Genomic DNA, 19,648 nt, shown 5'->3' on the forward strand with positions numbered 1-19,648 from the left:
AGGATGGCAGAGCAGCACAGCAGGTGCCTCACACACCTCCATTAGTACAGGTTCGATCCTGACCTCCCCATTTATGCCTGGGAGTTGCCCATACTCCCCGTGTTGGTGCTGGTTTCTCCTGCGTGTTCCAGTGATCTCCCTTGTCTCTAGGATATGCTGGTGGGTTAACTGATCACTGCTGTTAATGGGCTTGTATTGGAATCCTGGCATCAGTCTGAAGAAGGGTCTTGACCCCCAAAATGCTACCCATTCCTTTTCTCCAGAGATGTTGCCTGTCCCGCTGAGAAATTACTCCAGCATTTTGTGTCTATCTTGTTTGGGAGATTAGGTCACCAGGGAATAAATGGGGGGTGGGATTGTGCAATTCATGGTTTCAATGGGGGGAATGATCTCCTCTATGCTACAAAGAAATTTGAGAATATGAAATCCATGCCTTTAAATCACTTGCATTGACATTTATTCCAAATTAGCTAATCAATATGGAAATGATGTTCTGTATCCTCCATCTTATCAGCTATTAAATTTATTTAAACTTTTTATCTCATCTCTGACCTGAAAAACAATTTAAAGTTTTTATTAGTCTTTACATGGAGATTGCCTACCTTCATTTTATTCATCACTGACCTGGAGTTTTGGGTTGCTTTTTACGATTTAACTGCATTTTCAGACTCACCTACCAGGTTACTCTGGTCTCTTTGGCCTTCTCAGTCTTCTGGGTCAAGGCAAGGCTCGAGTGGAACACCCGCAACCTATTCCTGCACGTTCCACTTAGTAGCTTCATCGACCAGAATTTCACCTTGACATCCATGTCCTCCAGAGATGTCATGGATACCTTTCACCAACTTTTTTTCTCTAACTTGTAACTTTGTTTTCGATTTACAGAAGAACAGACAAGCCCACTGCTTCAGTGTTGCACCTTCATGATTTCCAACGCTTTCTGCTCCACGAACAGAAGGTAACGGTAGAATAATCTCTTTTGGCAGGGTGTACGAGAGAACGATCAAACTTATCTTCAAATTGTTAAGTTCAAACGTTCATAAGTCATAGGAGCAGAAGTAGACTATTCGACCCATCGAGTCTACTCCGCCATTCAGTCATGGCTTATCTATCTTTCCATCTCAACCCCATTCTCCTGCCTTTTCCTCATAACCCTTGACACCCTCACTAATAAGAATCTGTAGATCTCCAACTTAAAAATACTCAATGACATGGCCTCAACAGAAGTCTGTGGCAGTGAATTCCACAGATTCACTACTCTCTGACTAAAGAAATTCCTCCTCATCTCCATCGGCCTATATGTTAACATTGTGAGCAAGCTGAAAATTTGGTTAATGTGTTCAAGGCCAAATAGATATTTGGAGAGCAACGATTGTCTGTGCAGTCCAATCAGTTACAAATTATACTAACAGTCTGACAACTCAAGTTGGTCTACCATCTGCTTATAATGAGATTCAGATGACCTAAGACAAATGTTTTACTTGATCCCTGAGCTACTGTAAAATTGGCAGCCCCAAAGAAGAAGAAGCCCTATTTTAGTTTTTAAATCAAAGATATATCTGTGCAGGTCCACTCAGCCTCTCCACCATCCTCTCCACTATCCACGCCTCCTGTGGGTCCTATGGAGGCGTGGGTTCGTATCCCACTTCTGACACCATGTTTATAAGTGATCCACAACAACACACACATGGAGAAATCAATCTTTATCCCATAGGCAAACAGGAACATTCAAACAGCCAGCTGCTCGTGTCTGGCTCCGCTGGCTTTGGTGGAGAGAGAGAGACGAGAGAGAAGAGAGAGATATGGAGAAGAGAGAGGAGATAGAGAGAGAGAGAGATGAGAGAGAGAGGAGAGAGAGAGCGAGAGAGAATGAGAGAGAGAGAAGAGAGAAGTTTAGTGACCTTGTGTACTACGCAGTAGAACCAGGTGTAGGGTGGCATGCACCATATGTGTGTTGAAAGTTTACAAATGGCATGAATTTATAAGGTTAATCTACACCCCCCCCCCCCCCCCCCACACACCCCCCCCCCCCCAACCCACATCAACCCACAGTGCCATTTCTGGGGTAACAATGATCAATTATTTAAGTGATTATTGAGGGCTACTCCTCAAACAGAGCAGCATTTGTTTGGTGTGAAGATATTTTTGCGTGACCATGTGCATTCATCCAGGATGAACCCTGGAGATGGGAGATAGCAGCACTAACTGCTATATCTCCACGCTCAAAACACCAAGTGTTGGAGTACTTCAGCGGTTCAGGCAGCATCGGTGGAGGGAATGGATAGGTAACATTGTGGGTCGGGACCCTTCCTCGCCATTGCTGATCAATAAAATGGAATGATTGACCTTGAAGCCAATGTCCCTGATCGGAGCATTGATTATATGAACTGCCAATCTTGAGCCTGGGTTCTAGCACTCCTGGCAACTGAAGATTTTGTGAATAGTCACAAAGGTGAAGATGAATTAAAAATCACAATTCTGTCCGGAGTGTGAAAAATCATCTGTAATCATGTAACAGTAAAAATGTAAGTTGACTTACTTTGCTACAACCTCATGTACATCATTTCCACTACATAGGAATTGTGGGCCAGTGACGTGAAGAAAGTTCGAGAGCTGATGACTCGATGTATTTATGACACTTACAGAGAAACAAGTGAGCCATTTTTTTATGTGGATGAGGTATGGAATCTTTTAAAAAGTTTTTGTAGGTTTAAATATTTGTGATTAACAAACCCAATCCATTAGTTTAGTTTAATTTAGTTTAGAGACACAGCATGGAAACAGGCCCTGCTGGCCGACCGACAATCGATCACCCGTTCACACTAGTTCTACTTTTGCATCCCACGCACTAGGGGACAATTTACAGAAGCCAATTAACCAACAAACTTGCATGTCTTTGGAATGTCTGTGGGATCCTAATCCCAATCCATTTGTACAAATCATTTGCCCATTTACTCATTTATAATCATGTCCTGTTTTCTGAGTGCTAAGTTAATGTTCCTCTAAATTCTCCTTACTTAGCTGCATAACGTTGTTTCCTTGAAAACTGCTGAGCATGTCTGATGACTTGTATTATCCACCTGCGTCGTGCTGCTGGTCTGGTATTGGCAGAGATCTTTTACATTCATTTTCCACTTCGTCATTTCCCTTCTGACCGTTGGCTTTGATTTAACTTTCTAACCAACTGTACACCAAAAATTGTCGGTTTCATTTGATCTAGTGATTTCCTGGTTCATTGAGGTTCATTGATATCAACAAGGCGCACAATTGCCAATTCTCTCGAGGCACAAGGGCAGGTCTTCCAAACCTATCACCCCCGACAGAGCTATGTATTGGTCTCAATCTCTACTAATACATTTTTCAGTGTATGATTTATTGAACTCACTTACAAACAGTCTGTTGCCTTTGCTGTTTACAATAGCTTGTCCCAAGCCTTAGCACTCCTAAAATGAAACAATCATAAATGCACGCTCATTTCAAGTGTAATTTCAAGTAACTCATGTGTTCTTCCCTCCCCCACACCCCACCCTAATTGTCCTGCCAGTTCCACTAGTTCACATCATTGTATCCCTTGTCTTCCCAAACCAACAATGGCCCATCATGGTCTCCATTCCTGAGATCATCTGTGGCCAGTCCTGTTTTGTTCTGGCCTTCTCTATCTTTCAGTCTGGAGAAGGGTTCCGACCCAAAACGTCACCTATTCCTTTTCTCCAAACTTGCTGCCTGACCCGCTGAGTTACTCCAGCTTTTTGTGTTTATCTTTGGTCTAAAACCAGCATCTGCAGTGTCTCTCCAGTTACTTATCCATTATGTAGTAGCTTGGACTCCAATTTCATAATTTCATAAATCCATAAGTTCTGAGAGCAGAATTAGGCCATTCGACCCATCATGCCCACTCCAGGCTGATCTATCTTTCCCTCTCAACCCCATTCTCCTGACTTCGCACCATAACCCCACTATTTAACTTGCCAAAACCCTTTCTATTTCTGAATATGTGTATTAGATCTCCTCTTAACCAACTGAAATGAGGCTTAATATCTTCAACCAAAGTCTCTGTATCCTGATCTCAACTTGGTGAATCTCTTCAGCTCCTCTTTAGTGACCAAAGCTGGAACCTCCGCCCTTATCTATTCTGACAAATGGGTCAGGGCAATGGAGCAAGAAAAATAAAACAGGTTTTGGGGCAAGGAACCACTGGTCCATAGTGGAGTGGTCTACTCCACTGCAAAATCTCCTCAACGTATGTCTACTTTGAAGAAGCTCTCCTCCTCTCTCCAACAAGAGTTCAGCAACATCCTCTCTCACTGCCCAGTCTGAAGAAAGGTCTCACCCATTCCTTCTCTCCGGAGATGCTGCCTGACCCGCTGAGTTACTCCAGCAGTTTGTGTCTATCACTAGCTCCCATAGTCCTTGCTTTATGTCTTATTTTTAAATATTACACTGATTCGATTTTATAAAGCTTTGGTTAAATGAGAAAATGTGTGGCAACGTGGAGAAATAAGGAAGTAAAACCGGCCTGTGGATTGGGAATTCCTCAACCTCACAGGCCGAATCCAACACTTAGGCAGAACAATGCCACCGCAGGTCTCAGAGCAGTGTAACAGGTTTACCTTGGCAGGTTCCAGCACAGATACTGACCTAGTCATACACAGTGAACTAGAAACACACTAAACACGTATACACCAAAACACTCAGTGAGTCATTGGCCTGAGGTGAGAGGGAACCAAGATTAACATACCACAACATATTGTGGGAACCAAGATTAACATACCTCAGCCTGTCCTGCTGAGATTTTCCGGTATCGAGTTGAATTTTTCATTGTCCTACGTACAAAAACTGAAAAATGAAATTCTTACTTGCAGCTACAAAAAAGAAGTTGAGTGTATTAAAAAAAACCATATACAGTAATAATAGTGCAAAGACAATGTCCCTAAGTCTCTGCGGTTTGGAGCTTAGTTGAAGACCGTAGTGTTTAATAGCATGATGATTGTTTGGAAGAAGCACCTTCTGAACCTGGACGATACAGTTTTCAGGCTCCGATACATTATTCCTCATGAATATTAGATTTACAGTATTTTGCAGTATTTTGTTTTGATAGTGACAATTGATTGCTTTTGCTGAGGGAAAATAACTTGCATTCCCACAGTGCCTTGTGTGACCCCAGGATGTCACAAGCATCGTATAGTCAAAGAACTGCCACCAAAGTGTACCATCATTGTAATGAATGAAGTGTGTCGGAACTATCTGGGGTTTTCCCTTTATGCTTTCCAACACAAGGATTTCCCTCTCTAACTGTTGAGGATGAAAATGGTGTGTTTTTTATTTTTTTATTATTGTCACGCATATCAAGATGCAGTGAAAGACTTTTGTACGGTTTCATCTGCGTGCCATACAGGCATATTATACCATAAAAAGACACAAAATGCTGGAGTAATTCTGCAGTTCAGGCAGCATCTCTGGAGAACATGGATAGGCAACGTTTTGGGTCAGGACAATCACATTATTGTAGCATTGTTGAATTCTCAATTATTTACCGAGTCCAATAGAAGGATTTTTAAACTTTGTATTTAAGCACAATGGTTATACCGCATCAGAGCAAAGCATTAAAATATCTCCGGATTAAAAACTGAACATATCATAATTAACAAAACAAAGAAACGATGGAACTGTAACTAAAGGAATGTAGACTGAACATGACTAACAAATGAAAAAGTCTGGACAATCACACAGAACTTTTACACAGAATACACTGCTGAAAACAAGCTTCCTTATCTATATCGGATGATTGATGCTGTTTAAATATAGCTATCCAGGTTGAAAGTCACACAGTTTAAATTGCTGTGCAGCTGTGACACCTCACTGTTCACAACTACTCTAGAAATATCTTTGTGCTAGACTTCACAGAGAACAGCTTTTGCAGCCGTCTGTCTTATTAGAAACAACAACCCTGGTAGTTGCACCTTGTATCAAGCCCCACAGAATAACATCTCCGCTCCAAATTGCAATCATAATTAACTTCAATCCATTCTCTGCACGATGCTAATTCCAGTAATAATGTGCAAGCTCCCACACCTTCTTCAGACTGATTAAAATTATACCATACATGAGTACCTCAGGTAGTGAAAAGATTTAAAAAAAACAGTGTCAAATTTAGTGTTACAGCTATGGAGAGGGTGCAGATTGAAAATAAAAAGTGCAAGGGCTGTAATGAGGTTGATTGGAAGATTGGGAATTGCAGGTTGCCAGTGCAGAAACACTAATCATTTAGTTTGTGGGACAAACCTGAGTGTTTCTAATGTCAGTGCAAAAGATCACCTTTTGCATTGATCCTTTATCAGTAATCTACATTAGTTACCTGACTGGTGGAACTGCTCTAAGATCAGTCAACAGCCGAGCAGTTCCAGTAAAGGGACATCTTATCATCGTAGGAATCTTATCACAGAGAGTTTCAGTTTTGCGGGCACTTTCCACCCTGGAGTGGGTTCAGCAAGAGGGAGCATCAACACAAACAAGTTTCATCTCTTGCAGAGTTCCCATGAAGGGTATTCACAGCAGTTATTGGGTTTCAACCTGTGGGGGTTTATTGATATGAGCGTGGTACGGAACAAATTATAATGTGGGTTGCAACTATTGCAACTCGGCACCCAAATTATGGAACGATCTGCCTCTCCACATTAAACAGGCCTCTTCTCTGTCTGTTTTTAAATCACTTCTTAAAACCCATCTCTTCTCCGTGGCCTTTGATACCCAGTAAGATGTCGACTTTATTTACTTGATTTAATTTCTTATTTTGATTGCTTTTATTGCGTGGCTATTATTTTTACTCATGTTTTATGTCTTTTAATTTATTGTTGTATTTCATATGTAATTTTTGCGCCTCATGTGAGCTGTTATGTTGTCTGTTTATGATGTCTTGTTTATTCTTCTGTACAGCACTTTGGTCAACACTGGTTGTTTTAAAGTGCTTAACAAATAAAGTTGGATTGGATTGGATTACTGTATTTTTACAAGGGAGGTGTCAATTGATACATAATGCACCTCACATTTTCCTTGCACGGCAACGCTGATTTTGCTATGTCCAGCAGGTGGAGATGCAGGCCAGCAAAATAGGGATTAATCAGAGACAATGTGGTCAGGCACTGACTTACCCAGCACATCAGACAGGAACCGTGCTGTGTTAAGGAAGAGAAAGCCAGTGCTTTTGTAAACATGAAGGTTTCAATACACATATCGCTGGTGGTGTCTATAGCTGATCATTGTCCTATAATCTACTTAAGCTTTTCTTTTTTTTTAAGATTTGTTCTGGCCATTTCTAGCCTCCAGAACAAGGGTTCCGACCTGAAACGTCATCTATTCTTTTTTCTCCAGAGATGCTGCCAAATCAGCTGAATTACTCCAGCATTTTGTGTCTCTCTTAAGCTTTTCAATAGCCTGACTACTTAATTTAATAAATACATTTCATTTTACTTTAACTTTAGCAAACTTTTTGTAATAAAAATAATTATTAAATATTTGAAAATCTGATTATAATTTTGGAGGTGCTGGAAGCATCCAAAAAGGCATTGGACAAAGTAAAGGACCGACTACAAGGGTAAATGAGGCCCTCCAGGGATGCTACCTGACCCACAGAGTCATTCCAGCACTTTGTTTTTTTATCTTTGTAAATGAACAGCTCTCATGAAAATAATCAGTAACACATTTAAATTCTGTGTTTCATATTTTTTTGCTATAGTCCGAGTATAACATTGTCAATATATTGCAAGTTTAAAATGTCTTTATCAATACTACTCACCTTAATTTCTGCTGGCTTGTAAATTGAGAAATAAAAATAAGATGACAGCATTTTCCTCAATGGTGTTTTGAAGCTGGACCCTCTTTATGTAAAACAGATTTAAGGAAAGAGCTCCACTTATCTGCTTTCAGTCCATATTAAATAACCATCAACTCCCCTCTATCATGTGGAGAAATACGAGAAAGCCATTTTTGGGATGTCATTTTCTGTATGAATTTTCTTTTCCATTTCCTTTCTGCTAAAATGATGACTTCCTCATGTAACTTTGGACCTTGTAGTGGTGGTGTCTCATCTAAGAGGCTGCAATGAATTTGCATCTCACAGGCAAGAAATGTTACAAGCATTGCATCCATCCAGTAGGAACAATACATCAAACTGTTTTTATTGTTTCTTGAATAAGACCAGTCCCAGTCAAAGTCCCTGAAGATGAATCCAAGGATGAATGTTTGATCCAATTATGTCACAATTGGGACTTGTGCAGTTAGAATATTAGTTGTGCCTTTATAGGAGGGATTGGGCTGGTCTTGCTTTGCATGGCTCGGTACTGTCAGAGAAAACGTGAGAGGCATTGGAAGATGCTTCGGGTCTTACTTTTCAAAATGTTATCCATTTGCTGTGGCATGTTATAAATTCTAATGGAAGTAGCCTTTAAATGTTAATCAATTCAAGAATATTCTGAATAGAAATTACATTTGGCAATGCCTTTTTATAAATTTGCAGTTTCTCACATATCTGTTCTCAAAAGAAAACACAATCTGGGATACGAAGTATGATTCTATTTGTGTCCAGGATATGAATAACCCATTGTCTCATTACTGGATCTCATCTTCACATAACACGTAAGGAATTTTACATTTTCATTTTTCAAAGTTTTGTATGTAAGAGGGCAACTAATAATTATTTTAAAATGGGATGTTGCAGCAATTAATGAAGGATGATGAATTTCGGCTATGTATAATTGGGAATGGGGTTTCTCATCTGTAGCCCTTGGCCACATGGTCCAAGAGTTGACCTGACCTTCAAGCTCCCAAGAAAGTATATGGTGTGCAATATCCAAGTCTGAACTTTAGTTTAGTTTAGTTTTGAGGTACGGAGTGGAAACAGGCCCTTTGGCCCACTGCGTCCACGCTGACCAGCGATCCCTGCACATTAGCACTATCTTACACACATTAGGGACAATTTACACATACACCAAGCCAATTAACCTACATACCTGTACGACTTTGTATGTTGGTCACCAACATTACTTGGCCTATTACATGTATGTTGTTAGTACTTAGTGGGAGCTAATTCCAAGACGTTTGGAATGTTTACAATCTGATTTGGAGATCAGATTTGGATTGAATTAATCTTATTAATATAAAGCATTGATCAAAATGGCTCATGTCATCCACTGCACCAATGAAACACTAATGGGTCGGTCCCACTTACGGGACTTTTTCAGTGACTGCCGGCACCTGTCGTAGGTCGTTGCAGATCGGCAAAACTTTTCGACATGTTTAAAGTCCAGCGGCGACCAGAAAGACGCTACGACTCTTTGGGCGACTGAGGAGACTACTTACGACAATACAGGCGACATCCTGGCGACATGCCGCGGGGTGAGGCCTGTACGGTTGTGAGTAGTCGCCCAAAGAGTCGTACCTTGTTCTGGTCGCCGCTGGATTTTCAACATGTTGAAAATTTTCGGCGACCTGCAACAACCTACGACGTTTGTCGGCAATCGCCGAAAAAATCGCGTAAGTGGGACAGGCCCATAAGGAATGTTTGATATTGTTTCAGCTTGATATTGTTTCCGGAAGTGGCGGCGCTGCCTTGTAGCTGCGGCTCGCCTGCAGTCCGCTTATCTTTTCTGTAATTTTGTTTTCTCTTGTCCCGTTTTTACAGTTTATTTCGGTTTATTTAGTTGTGTATGTGTGGGGGGTGGGTGTGGTATGTTTTTTTACTCTTCCTTCGGGGGGATGTGACCTTTCCTGCCGTATCCCCCGTCTCCGTGTCCGTCTGCGCTGAGGCCTATCGCGGAGCTGGCGGCCTCCAACTGCGACCGACCTCGAGGCTGCGGAGGCAGAGCCAGGACTTACCAACGCGAGGCTGGCCGACTTCGGGGCTGTGGTTGCGGTGCGACCCAACTTCCGACCCGACTTTGGAGCCTCGGAGGCTCGGCCGCGGGCCAGTGGACGACATCATCGGGAGCTCGCAGGTCACAGATGGTGACCTGTTTTCCGGAGCTCCCGCAACTACAGCTGCGTCCGCTGGACTGGAGGGCGGCAGCTTCGACCGCCCCGGGCCGCGGAGTTTGAACCGGCCTGTTAGCGGAGCACGGATTCAGCCGCGGGACTTGCTTACCATCACCCGGCGGGGTCACAACATCGGAGGCTTGGATTGCCTCAGCGCAGAGGGAGAGCAAGGAGGGAAGAGACAATGACTTTGGGACTTTAAACTGTGTTAAGTGTTTGTTATTTATTCTATGTTATGACTGCAGGCTAAACCATTTTGTTGCACTGAAAAGTGCAATGACAATAAATTGAATTAAAAAAAAAAAAATGTTTTTAAAGCAATGCACGCACCAAACACGTGACCCCTATTTAGGTTGCCACAGTTTTCTCTCTGGAAATATTACCTATTAGTCCCTTTTCATAAACTCAACATGAATTGCAACATTAATCTAAAAAAAAGTAGCAAAACTAAAATATATGTTTGAATTATAAAATGGCACAGCACAGTACTAGGGCAGTTGTCCTTCAAGTGTGCCTCTCTCATTTTGCTGCTCAAATAATTTAATCTGATTAAGACTTTGTAAAGATAAGTATGTCTTCCCAGTAAATTCAGTAGCACTATTTGATATTTAAACTTGTTTATGTAATTTTATTATTTTACGAAATTGTTGTGCATGTAACTTTATTTTTTTACAAACTATTTTTTTGCATAGGTACCTCACAGGAGATCAGCTTCGCAGCGATTCATCTACTGAGGCATATGCTAGGTGCCTTCGGATGGGATGTCGGTGTATTGAATGTAAGACAAATTTAAGGAAAGAGCTCCACTTATCTGCTTTCAGTCCACATTCAGGCCTGCCTCAATCTGCAACGATTTTCACTATCTTTAATATCTGGATCATTTCTCTTTGGTTTAGTTTAGTTTAGAGATTCAGCACGGAAACAGGCCCTTCGTCCCACCGAGTCCATGCCGACCAACAATCCCTGCACATTCACACTACACTACACACACTTGGGATCATTTACATTTATACCACATTAACCTATTAACAAGCCAATTAACCTACAAACCTGTACTTGTGGAAGGAAAATCGAAGATCTCGGAGAAAACCCACGTAGGTCACGGGGATAACGTACAAACTCCATATAGACAAGCGGCCGTAATCGGGACCAAACCTACCTGTAAGGCAGTAGGTCTACCGCTGCGCCACCGTGCTGCCCCCCAGAGGCCGAAGCCTCTCTTTAGCCTTCTCTCTCGATTAGACCCAAGTGCCCTGCTCTTTGTAATAATTTTTAATTATTTGCTTTTATTTTCTCTCTGTGAAACTCATTCTGCATTTACTCTAAATATTTTAGTGGATTGTTGGGATGGGCCGGATGGCAAACCCATTATTTATCATGGCTGGACACTTACATCCAAAATCAAGTTCGACGATGTTGTTGATGCCATCAAAATCCATGCCTTTGTTACATCAGAGTAAGTTTGAAGTGCCATATTATGTATTGTACTAATTATAGTCACTGCACACCAGCTCTATCATTGCACTGGGCGATAGCTCCATTCATTAAAGCTCGAGACAATTAGACAGTTCTTGGTGCTGAAGATTTTAAATGTTAAATGTGAATCCTGTGTGCTCTCCTTCATGTTTATCGGTGCTGACTAAGCTTCAGTGCACCTCCAGCTTTGTTCTTTATCTGTTTCAGACTTGCATTATTTACAGGTTTGCTTTTATTCTGTGCAATTTCCCACTGAGGAGCATGTTGGCTAGACTGCTGATCCCATTCTGATATTATCCCAGGTGACAGCTGAGATCTAGAACATGAGTTTTGTATTATGAAAAGTGTCTTTGGGAAATGGGTCACATTGGCAGCTTAATATTTATTGCTAGTTGCCTTGTGATTACTCTAATTACTCTGCTTGTGTATCAGAGTAATTGAGTCCAGACCATGAACCCATAACCATTGACTTGGAGGTAAGAATTTCCACTGCTAAGCCAAGCTTGGTACTTACAGTTAATGATGGAACATTGGGTAGGGGTAAGGCACTTAACAGTCTCTCAATGACCAACCAATTTTCCACATAAAATGTTCTCATAACTTTTTTCCCCAGAGTGATGGGCTGGAGAGCATTTGTCACTATCAATATTTGATTACAGTTGGCCGTTAATCATGCATCATGGACAATACAGCTCACCCCCTCCATGACACACTGGTCAACCCAAGAGTACCTTCAGCAACAGACTGTTTCCACCAAGATGCAGGACAGAATGTCACAGGAGATCCTTCTTCCCTGTGGCTATCAAACTTGACAACACCACCCCCCCTCTGTTGTGGGGTAGACCGAGACTGACTCCCCCCCACACCCACCTCTTCAAATCTTTGTACATCCCCCAAGCCTTTCCACTCGTCACTTTAATTTAATGTTTCATGTATTTTGTGTTTTTGATGACTATGGGCAGATCAATTTTCCTCCTAGGATAAATAAAGTTCTATCGTATCATATCATAGTTAGAGTTAGGGAACGATGAATGCTTTATTGATTCTGTCATTGGGTTTCAAAGGTATCCAGTCATTCTTTCCATCGAAGAGCACTGTACAATTGAGCAGCAACGACATATGGCCATCAAGTTCAAGGACACCTTTGGGTCAATGCTTATCACCAAACCAATTGAAGCAAATGCAGAACAGTTACCATCCCCAGCACAGCTTACAAACAAAATTATCATCAAGGTGAGAATATCGTACTTGTTATATTTGAACATCTTACAAATTATTACGCATTAACAAGTGCTGGTAAACAGGAGAGTGTAGAAGAGAGTTTTCACAAAAAGATGTTCACAAACTTATCCCAGGCCAATCATGAGAAACGTGGCCTGTGACCTTGTTGTATTCCATTGAAGTCAATGGAAAGAACTGGAGAGGTAAAATATTATTCAATCATAAAATATAATTCATCCCAGCTCTATCAAGCAGGGATGAATCTCTAAGCAGATATAATTAATCATCTCAAGAGCCTATAAAGGCCGTGCCAGTCATTGCAATATTGTAAGTTGTAAAACTAATGCATGAATTCATCTAAATCATAATCCAGTCTAATTCCAAATATTATGTGCGTCAATCATATAACACGCTGTGGCTCAAGCAGATTCCATGCGGGCATCTTGAATGATGCCCCTTCAGCAAATGTTTCTAGGAAGCTAACTTTCAGCTCATTGCACCTCCGCCTGAGCACCTAACATTACATATATTTTTATTTTTAAACGTGTGGCTTGGAAAAGCAAATAGAAAGGAGAAAAGCCTAGGATCCAAGCAGAAGAAACCTGCCCATGGGATGGAGGAAGCTGGTGAGAGAGGGCGGATGGGAGTAAAATAAGTGTGGAGTTAACAAAATTGTAAGCGAGGGAGTTAGAGTTATAGAACTAGACAGCACAGAAACAGGTCCTTCGGCCCACTTTCTCTATGCTGTCCAAAGTGACATTCAGCTAGTCCTATTTGCCAGCTTTTGGTTCTTATCCCCCGAAACCCTTCCTGTCCATATATTGATCCAAATATCTTAAGAAATGTCATCATTGCAAAAAAATGAACCCAGCATGAAAAATTGTACATGGTTCATCTTGCTGTATATGTGAGCAACTTAGGAAGATTGAGTGAAAACGTACCAGCTGATGTTTGTTGTGCATAATATTGAGCACAGAACATAGAACAATAGGGCACAAGAACAGGTTTGTTGGCCCATAGTGTCATAGCTGAACATAATACCAAGTTAATCTCTTCTGTATGCACATGATGAGTATGTGACAAGTAAAATCGATGAAGGAGAGCCAGTGGATGTAGTGTATCTGGGCAAAATTAGTGCACATGATATTGGGGGCAGGGTACTGACATGGATAGAGAATTGGTTGGCAGACAGGAAACAAAGAGTAGGAATAAACGGGTCCCTGTCAGAATGGCAGGCAGTGGTGAGTGGAGTGCCGCAAGGCTCAGTGCTGGGGCCGCAACTATCTACGATATATATTAATGAATTAGATGATGGGATTAAAAGTAACACTAGCAAATTTGCAGATGACACAAAGCTGGGTGGCAGTGTGAACTGCGAAGAGGATGCTAGGAGGTTGCAGGGTGACTTGGACAGGTGAGTGAGTGGGCAGATGCATGGCAGATACAGTATAATGTAGATAAATGTGAGGTCATCCACTTTGGCGCAAGAACAAGGATGCAGATTATTATCTCAATGGTGTCAGATTAGGAAAAAGGGAAGTGCAACGAGACCTGGGTGTCCTTGTACACCAGTCATTGAAAGTAAACATGCAGGTATAGCAGGCAGTGAAGAAAGTTGGCCTTCATAATGAGACGATTTGAGTAAAGAGGTCCTTCTGCAGTTGTACAGCGCCCTGGTGAGACCACATCTGGAGTGTTGTGTGAAGTTTTGGTCTCCTAATTTGAGGAAGGACATCCTTGCTATTGAGGCAGTGCAGCGTAGGTTCACGAGGTGTTACCTCCTCAAAAAACATAATCAAGATAGTTGGACATAACCTGCTGTTAACAAAACCATGCTGACTGTCCTTAATTATTCAATTCCAAATGCAAGTTAAGTCCTTATAATCTCTGCCAATATTTTTTATTTCTTCCATTATTCGTCCCATGAAGCAACTGCATGCAGTTAACCAGACCTGTAAATCTTTGTGAAGGAAGGAACTGGAGATGCTGGTTTACACCGAAGATAGGCATAAAATGCTGGAATAACTCAGCTGGATAGGCAGCATCTCTGGAGAGAAGGAATGGGTGACCTTTCAGGCCAAGACCCTTCTTCAGACTGAGAGTCCGGGGAGGGGGAAAATAGAGATATGGAAGGGTACAATGAGCATGTAAGGTGTGAAAAGGACAGATCAAAGCAGACGATGATCAAGGAAATGTACAATGGTTCATTGTTGGCGGGAAGGTGACAACGAGGCTTACAAACAGTAAAATTAATCAGGCGGACAGTTAAAATAGGAGGAAAACTAGGGGGGGGGGAGGGACGGAGAGAGAGGGATACTTGAAGTCAGATAAATCATTATTCATGCTGCTGGGTTGTAAGCTGCCCAACCGAAATATGAGGTGCTGCTCCTCCAATTTACGTTTGGACTCTCTCTGACAGTGGAGGAGGCCCAGGACAGAAAGGTCAGTATGGGAATGGGAGGGGGAGTTAAAGTGTTTAGAAACTGGGAGATTGGGTGGGCCCAGGTCAACTGAATGGAAGTGTTCAGCAAAATGATCGCCGAGTCTGCGCTTGGTCTCGGCAATATATAGGATCCCAACCTGGAACAGCAGATACAGTAGATGAGGTTGGAGGAGGTGCAAGTGAACCTCTGCCTCGCCTGAAAGGACCGTCAGGGTCCTTGGATAGAGTTGAGAGAGGTATAGGGACAGGTGTTGCATCTCCTGCGGTTGCAGGGGAAGGTACCTGGGGAGGGGGTGGTTCGGGTGGGAAGGCAGGAGTTGACCAGGGAGTTGCGGAGGGAACGGTCTCTGCGGAAAGGGATGGAGATGGGAAGATGTGGCTAGTGGTGGGATCCCATTGGAGGTGGCGGAAATGTCAGAGGATTATGTGCCGTATGCGACGGCTGATGGGGTGAAAGGTGAGGACGAGAGGGACTCTGTTCCTGTTGCGACTGGGGGAGGGGGAGCAAGGGCAGAGCTGCGGGGTACCGAGGAGACACATGTGAGGGCCTCATCTATAATGGAAGAGGGGAACCCCCATTCCCTAAAAAATAAGGATATCTTGGATGTCCTGATGAGGAACACTTCATCTGGGGCGCATATACAGTATGGCATAGACAGAGGAATTGGGAGTAAGGCATAGAGTCTTTGCAAGCATCAGGGTGGCAAGAAGTGTAGCCTATATAGCTGTGGGAGTCAGTAGGTTTATAATAGATGTCAGTTGATACTATCTCCTGCAATAGAGAGGGTGAGATCAAGAAAGGGAAGGGAGATGTCAGAGATGGTCCAAGTGAATTTGAGTGCAGGATGGAAATTGGTGGTGAAGTTAAAGAAGTCCATGAGTTCTGCCTGGGTGCAAGAGGTAGCACCGATGCAGCCGTCAATGTAGCGGAGGTAGAGTTCAGGGATAGGGCCAGTGTACGCCTGGAACAATGATTGTTCGATGTACCCTCCAAAGAAGCAGGCATAGCTGGGGGCCATGAGAGTGCCCATGGCTACAACTTCGATTTGGAGGAAGTTGAAGGTGTCAAAGGAGAAGTTGTAGTGAGTACAGACCACCTCCGCTAGGTAGAGTAGAGCGTAGTTGGAGGGAAATTGGCAGGTTCTGCGGTTGAGGAAGAAACAGATGGCACTAAGGCCTTCCCGGTGGGAGATGGAGGTGTAGAGTGACTGAACATTCATAGTAAAGATGAGGGAGCCGGGGCCTGGAAAACAGGAGTCATTGAAGAGACGAAGGGTGTGTGAAGTATCTTGGGCATACTGTAGGTCGGGAGGGATTGGACTGGGAGGGGATAGAAGATGTAGTCATTTATAGCCATTTATCAGATTGGCAGCCTGCTACACTCATTGTGAAATATCTGCCACTTTTTCAGCACAAAAAACTGGATACCCAGCAAGAGAACCTCTCTTCCACTGTATACACCAGCTTCAAGGAGCTTGAAAAGAAATCTGGATTTCTCTATCTTTTGGATCCAATTGATTTGGTAAGAATGCGAGTATCAATATTCCTGATTTCTTTAGTGCCATGGATTAGATTTATGGAGGGGTTTGACAGGATGGGTATAGGGGGGATATTTCCTCATGGAATAATCTAGGGTCATTTCAGATAAGGATGAGTTTAACTGACATCTTCCTGAGGGTTGAGAGTCTTCTGTACTCTTGCTTTAAGGTTGGTAGAAGCAGAGTCTGTTATGGCAGTGGGAGACAGATTCTGAATAAGGGTGGCACAGTGGCAAAGAGGGGCAGCAGTAGAGTTGCTGCCTTACGGCGCCAGAGCCCCAGGTTCGATGCTGACCTCGGGTGCTGTCTGTGCGGAGTTTGCACATTCTCCCCGTGACCGTGGTGGGTTTTCTCTGGGTGCTCCGGTTTCCTTCCACACTCCAAACACATTCAGCTTTGTAGCTTTATTGCTTTCGGTAAAATAGTAAAATGGGTTGGTGCGAACTTGGGTGGCCAAAGGGCCTGTTTCCACGCTGTATATCTAAAGTCTGAAGTGTAGGCCAAAGAGGAATGCTGTTAAGAATATGATCAGATCAGCACTGATTTTATCAAATAATGAAAAGGCTGCATGGATGAACAGCTGTTCCTGTGCCTAATTCAGTTTGAATATGGTTAACCTTATCAAAGAAAGTAAATTTTAGCAATCTTGGCAAAGATGTGTTAAAATATTACTATTTTTGAAAGATGTTCAGTAAAAAATATGTAAATATTGACTGTCTGAGAAAAATGCTATGAAGCAATCATGGCAGTTCATGATATCAGCTTATGATGGTGTTTAAACAGTACCAGATCTGAAGCTAATTCTAATGTAGGAATGAAACTAAACCACCTGACTGAGCTTGTGCAAGACCAGTCCATTTTATCCAACATGTCCTTCACAAGAACAGGCCTGACTCCTGTTGCACATCTGAATTAGTTGTCAGGGGAACTACAGTTAAAATGGTTTCCTAGGGGGGTTTCTCATATTAAATGTAGATCACCCCACGCACTCGATTATAAAGCAATAACTTTCATTACAGAGCTCTGCACCTATCTTCAGATCTCTGTATTTCTGTTTTTTTTAATATATGCCTGAAAATCTTGGCACTAAGTCCCACACTCGTGCTGTATTAGTGACATTTAACCATTACGGGGTTTTCCAAAGTATTTTGAATTCTGCTTTATTTCTTTTCACAGAAATGGTACAAGCATTATTGTGTGATCGTAGATGGCAAGCTGTATTTTGCAGAGTCAAGTGACGATGATAATGAATTCACAAAAACATCATGCCAGGTTCAGTTTGACATACTTATTCCTTTATTTCCCTTTCCTCCTTTGTTCATTCCTTTGCTCGCTGCTGTGAATTCTATCAGGTTTAATTTCTGTTGGTTTATTCTAACTTTCCATGGATATTCAAGGAATAAGACTGAAATCTGCAAGTCCTCACAAGTTATAGGCGTAGAATTAGTCCAGTCGCCCATCGAGTCTACTCCGCCATTCAATCATGGCTGATCTCTGCCTCCTAATCCTATTTTCCTGGCCTCCCTCCATAACCCTTCACACCAGTTCCAATCAAGAATTTGTCTATCTCTGCCTTAAAAATATTCACTGATTTGGCCTCCACAGCCCTCTGTGGCAATGAGCTCCACAGATTAACTACCTTCTTACTAAAGAAGTTCCTCCTCACCTCCTTTCTAAATGAGTGCCCTTTAATTCTGAGGCTATGACCTGTGGTCCTAGACTCTCCCACCAGTGGAAGGATCCCTTCCACATCCCCTCTATCTATGCCTTTCATTATTCTGTAAGTTTCAATGAGGACCCCCCTCAACCTTTTCAACTCCAGCGAGTAGAGGCCCAGTGCTGTCAAACGCTCATCATTTGTTAACCCACTCATTCCTGGAATCATTCTTGTAAACCTCCTTTGGACCCTCTGTGGAGCCAGCACATCCATCCTCAGATATGGGGCCCAAATTTGCTTACATACTCCATGCTTCTACGCTTCGAATCGTCACCCATCCATGTGCTCCAGGGATGCAGCCCGATCCGCTGAGAGTTTTCCAGCACTTTGTGCCCTTCTTTGTAAACCTGCATCTGCAGTTCCTTGTTTCGACAGCTTTGCTTTTAGATTCACATGTTCTCATTTACTCCTTCACTGTCATTTTTGTACATTCCCTTTCATCATCGTTGAAAACATTAGCGACGCAGTGGTGCTGGTTTCCGATGGGCATTTCCCTTTGGTGTGACTCTTGGGTCATTATATCCTGTAAAAAAATAAACAATTACGCTTTTTTTCTCTTTAGGAAATTGATAATATGAATCGTCACTTTAATGAGAAGTGGTTTCATGGGAAGATGGGCAAGGATGGCAAACAGAGAGCCGAGAAGCTGCTGCAGGAGGTTTGTGCAGAAACAACAGGACGAGACGGGACATTTCTGGTCCGTGAGAGTGATACCTTCAATGGAGTCTTCACGCTGTCATTTTGGTATAGCTGATCTCTTTTATTAAACCTTCTTACCAAATATTCCTCAGTCCGGATTATTAATTTCTGTAAAAAAAACTGTTTTATTGCTAGCTGCAGAATTATTTGGAGAAAGATTAAAAAAAAAATAAAGATAAAAAATTATTAAACGGTAAAACATCTATTAAAAGGTAAACTCTTTTCACTTCTTCTTTGGAATTTGTTGCCATAAGATAATAAATAACTTTCAGAAGTCTAACGTTAATTACAAAAAACAAGCCATTAATATCCTTTAAGGAACTTGAACATAACAAACTGTGTTGAGGCAATTCACAGGAACAGTGTTCATACTGTAGGTTTGTAAGTCATAGGAGCAAAATTAGAGTTGTGCCCATCGAGTCTACTCCGCCATCCAATCATGGCTGATCTATCTCACTATATAAGTTACTCTGATATAGTGCATGATAACAGAACCACATTAGAGCAGTCACACTCTTGGTCAGTAACTAA

General features: G+C 42.2%; 1 protein-coding gene across 1 annotated transcript in view; it reads left to right on the plus strand.

The window, feature by feature from the left end:
- plcg2 (phospholipase C gamma 2) overlaps positions 1-19,648 on the plus strand; it is a 201,703-nt gene that overhangs the window by 138,747 nt on the left and 43,308 nt on the right. The window contains exons 8-16 of the mRNA XM_033035766.1: positions 883-955; positions 2,575-2,676; positions 8,510-8,628; positions 10,716-10,801; positions 11,359-11,479; positions 12,564-12,732; positions 16,575-16,685; positions 17,878-17,973; positions 18,981-19,162. Of these exons, the coding sequence (XP_032891657.1) occupies positions 883-955; positions 2,575-2,676; positions 8,510-8,628; positions 10,716-10,801; positions 11,359-11,479; positions 12,564-12,732; positions 16,575-16,685; positions 17,878-17,973; positions 18,981-19,162 (1,059 nt within the window). The remainder of the gene's footprint in view (positions 1-882; positions 956-2,574; positions 2,677-8,509; positions 8,629-10,715; positions 10,802-11,358; positions 11,480-12,563; positions 12,733-16,574; positions 16,686-17,877; positions 17,974-18,980; positions 19,163-19,648) is intronic.

This window comes from Amblyraja radiata, chromosome 17 (assembly GCF_010909765.2).
Source record: "Amblyraja radiata isolate CabotCenter1 chromosome 17, sAmbRad1.1.pri, whole genome shotgun sequence".
Lineage (NCBI taxonomy): Eukaryota > Metazoa > Chordata > Chondrichthyes > Rajiformes > Rajidae > Amblyraja > Amblyraja radiata.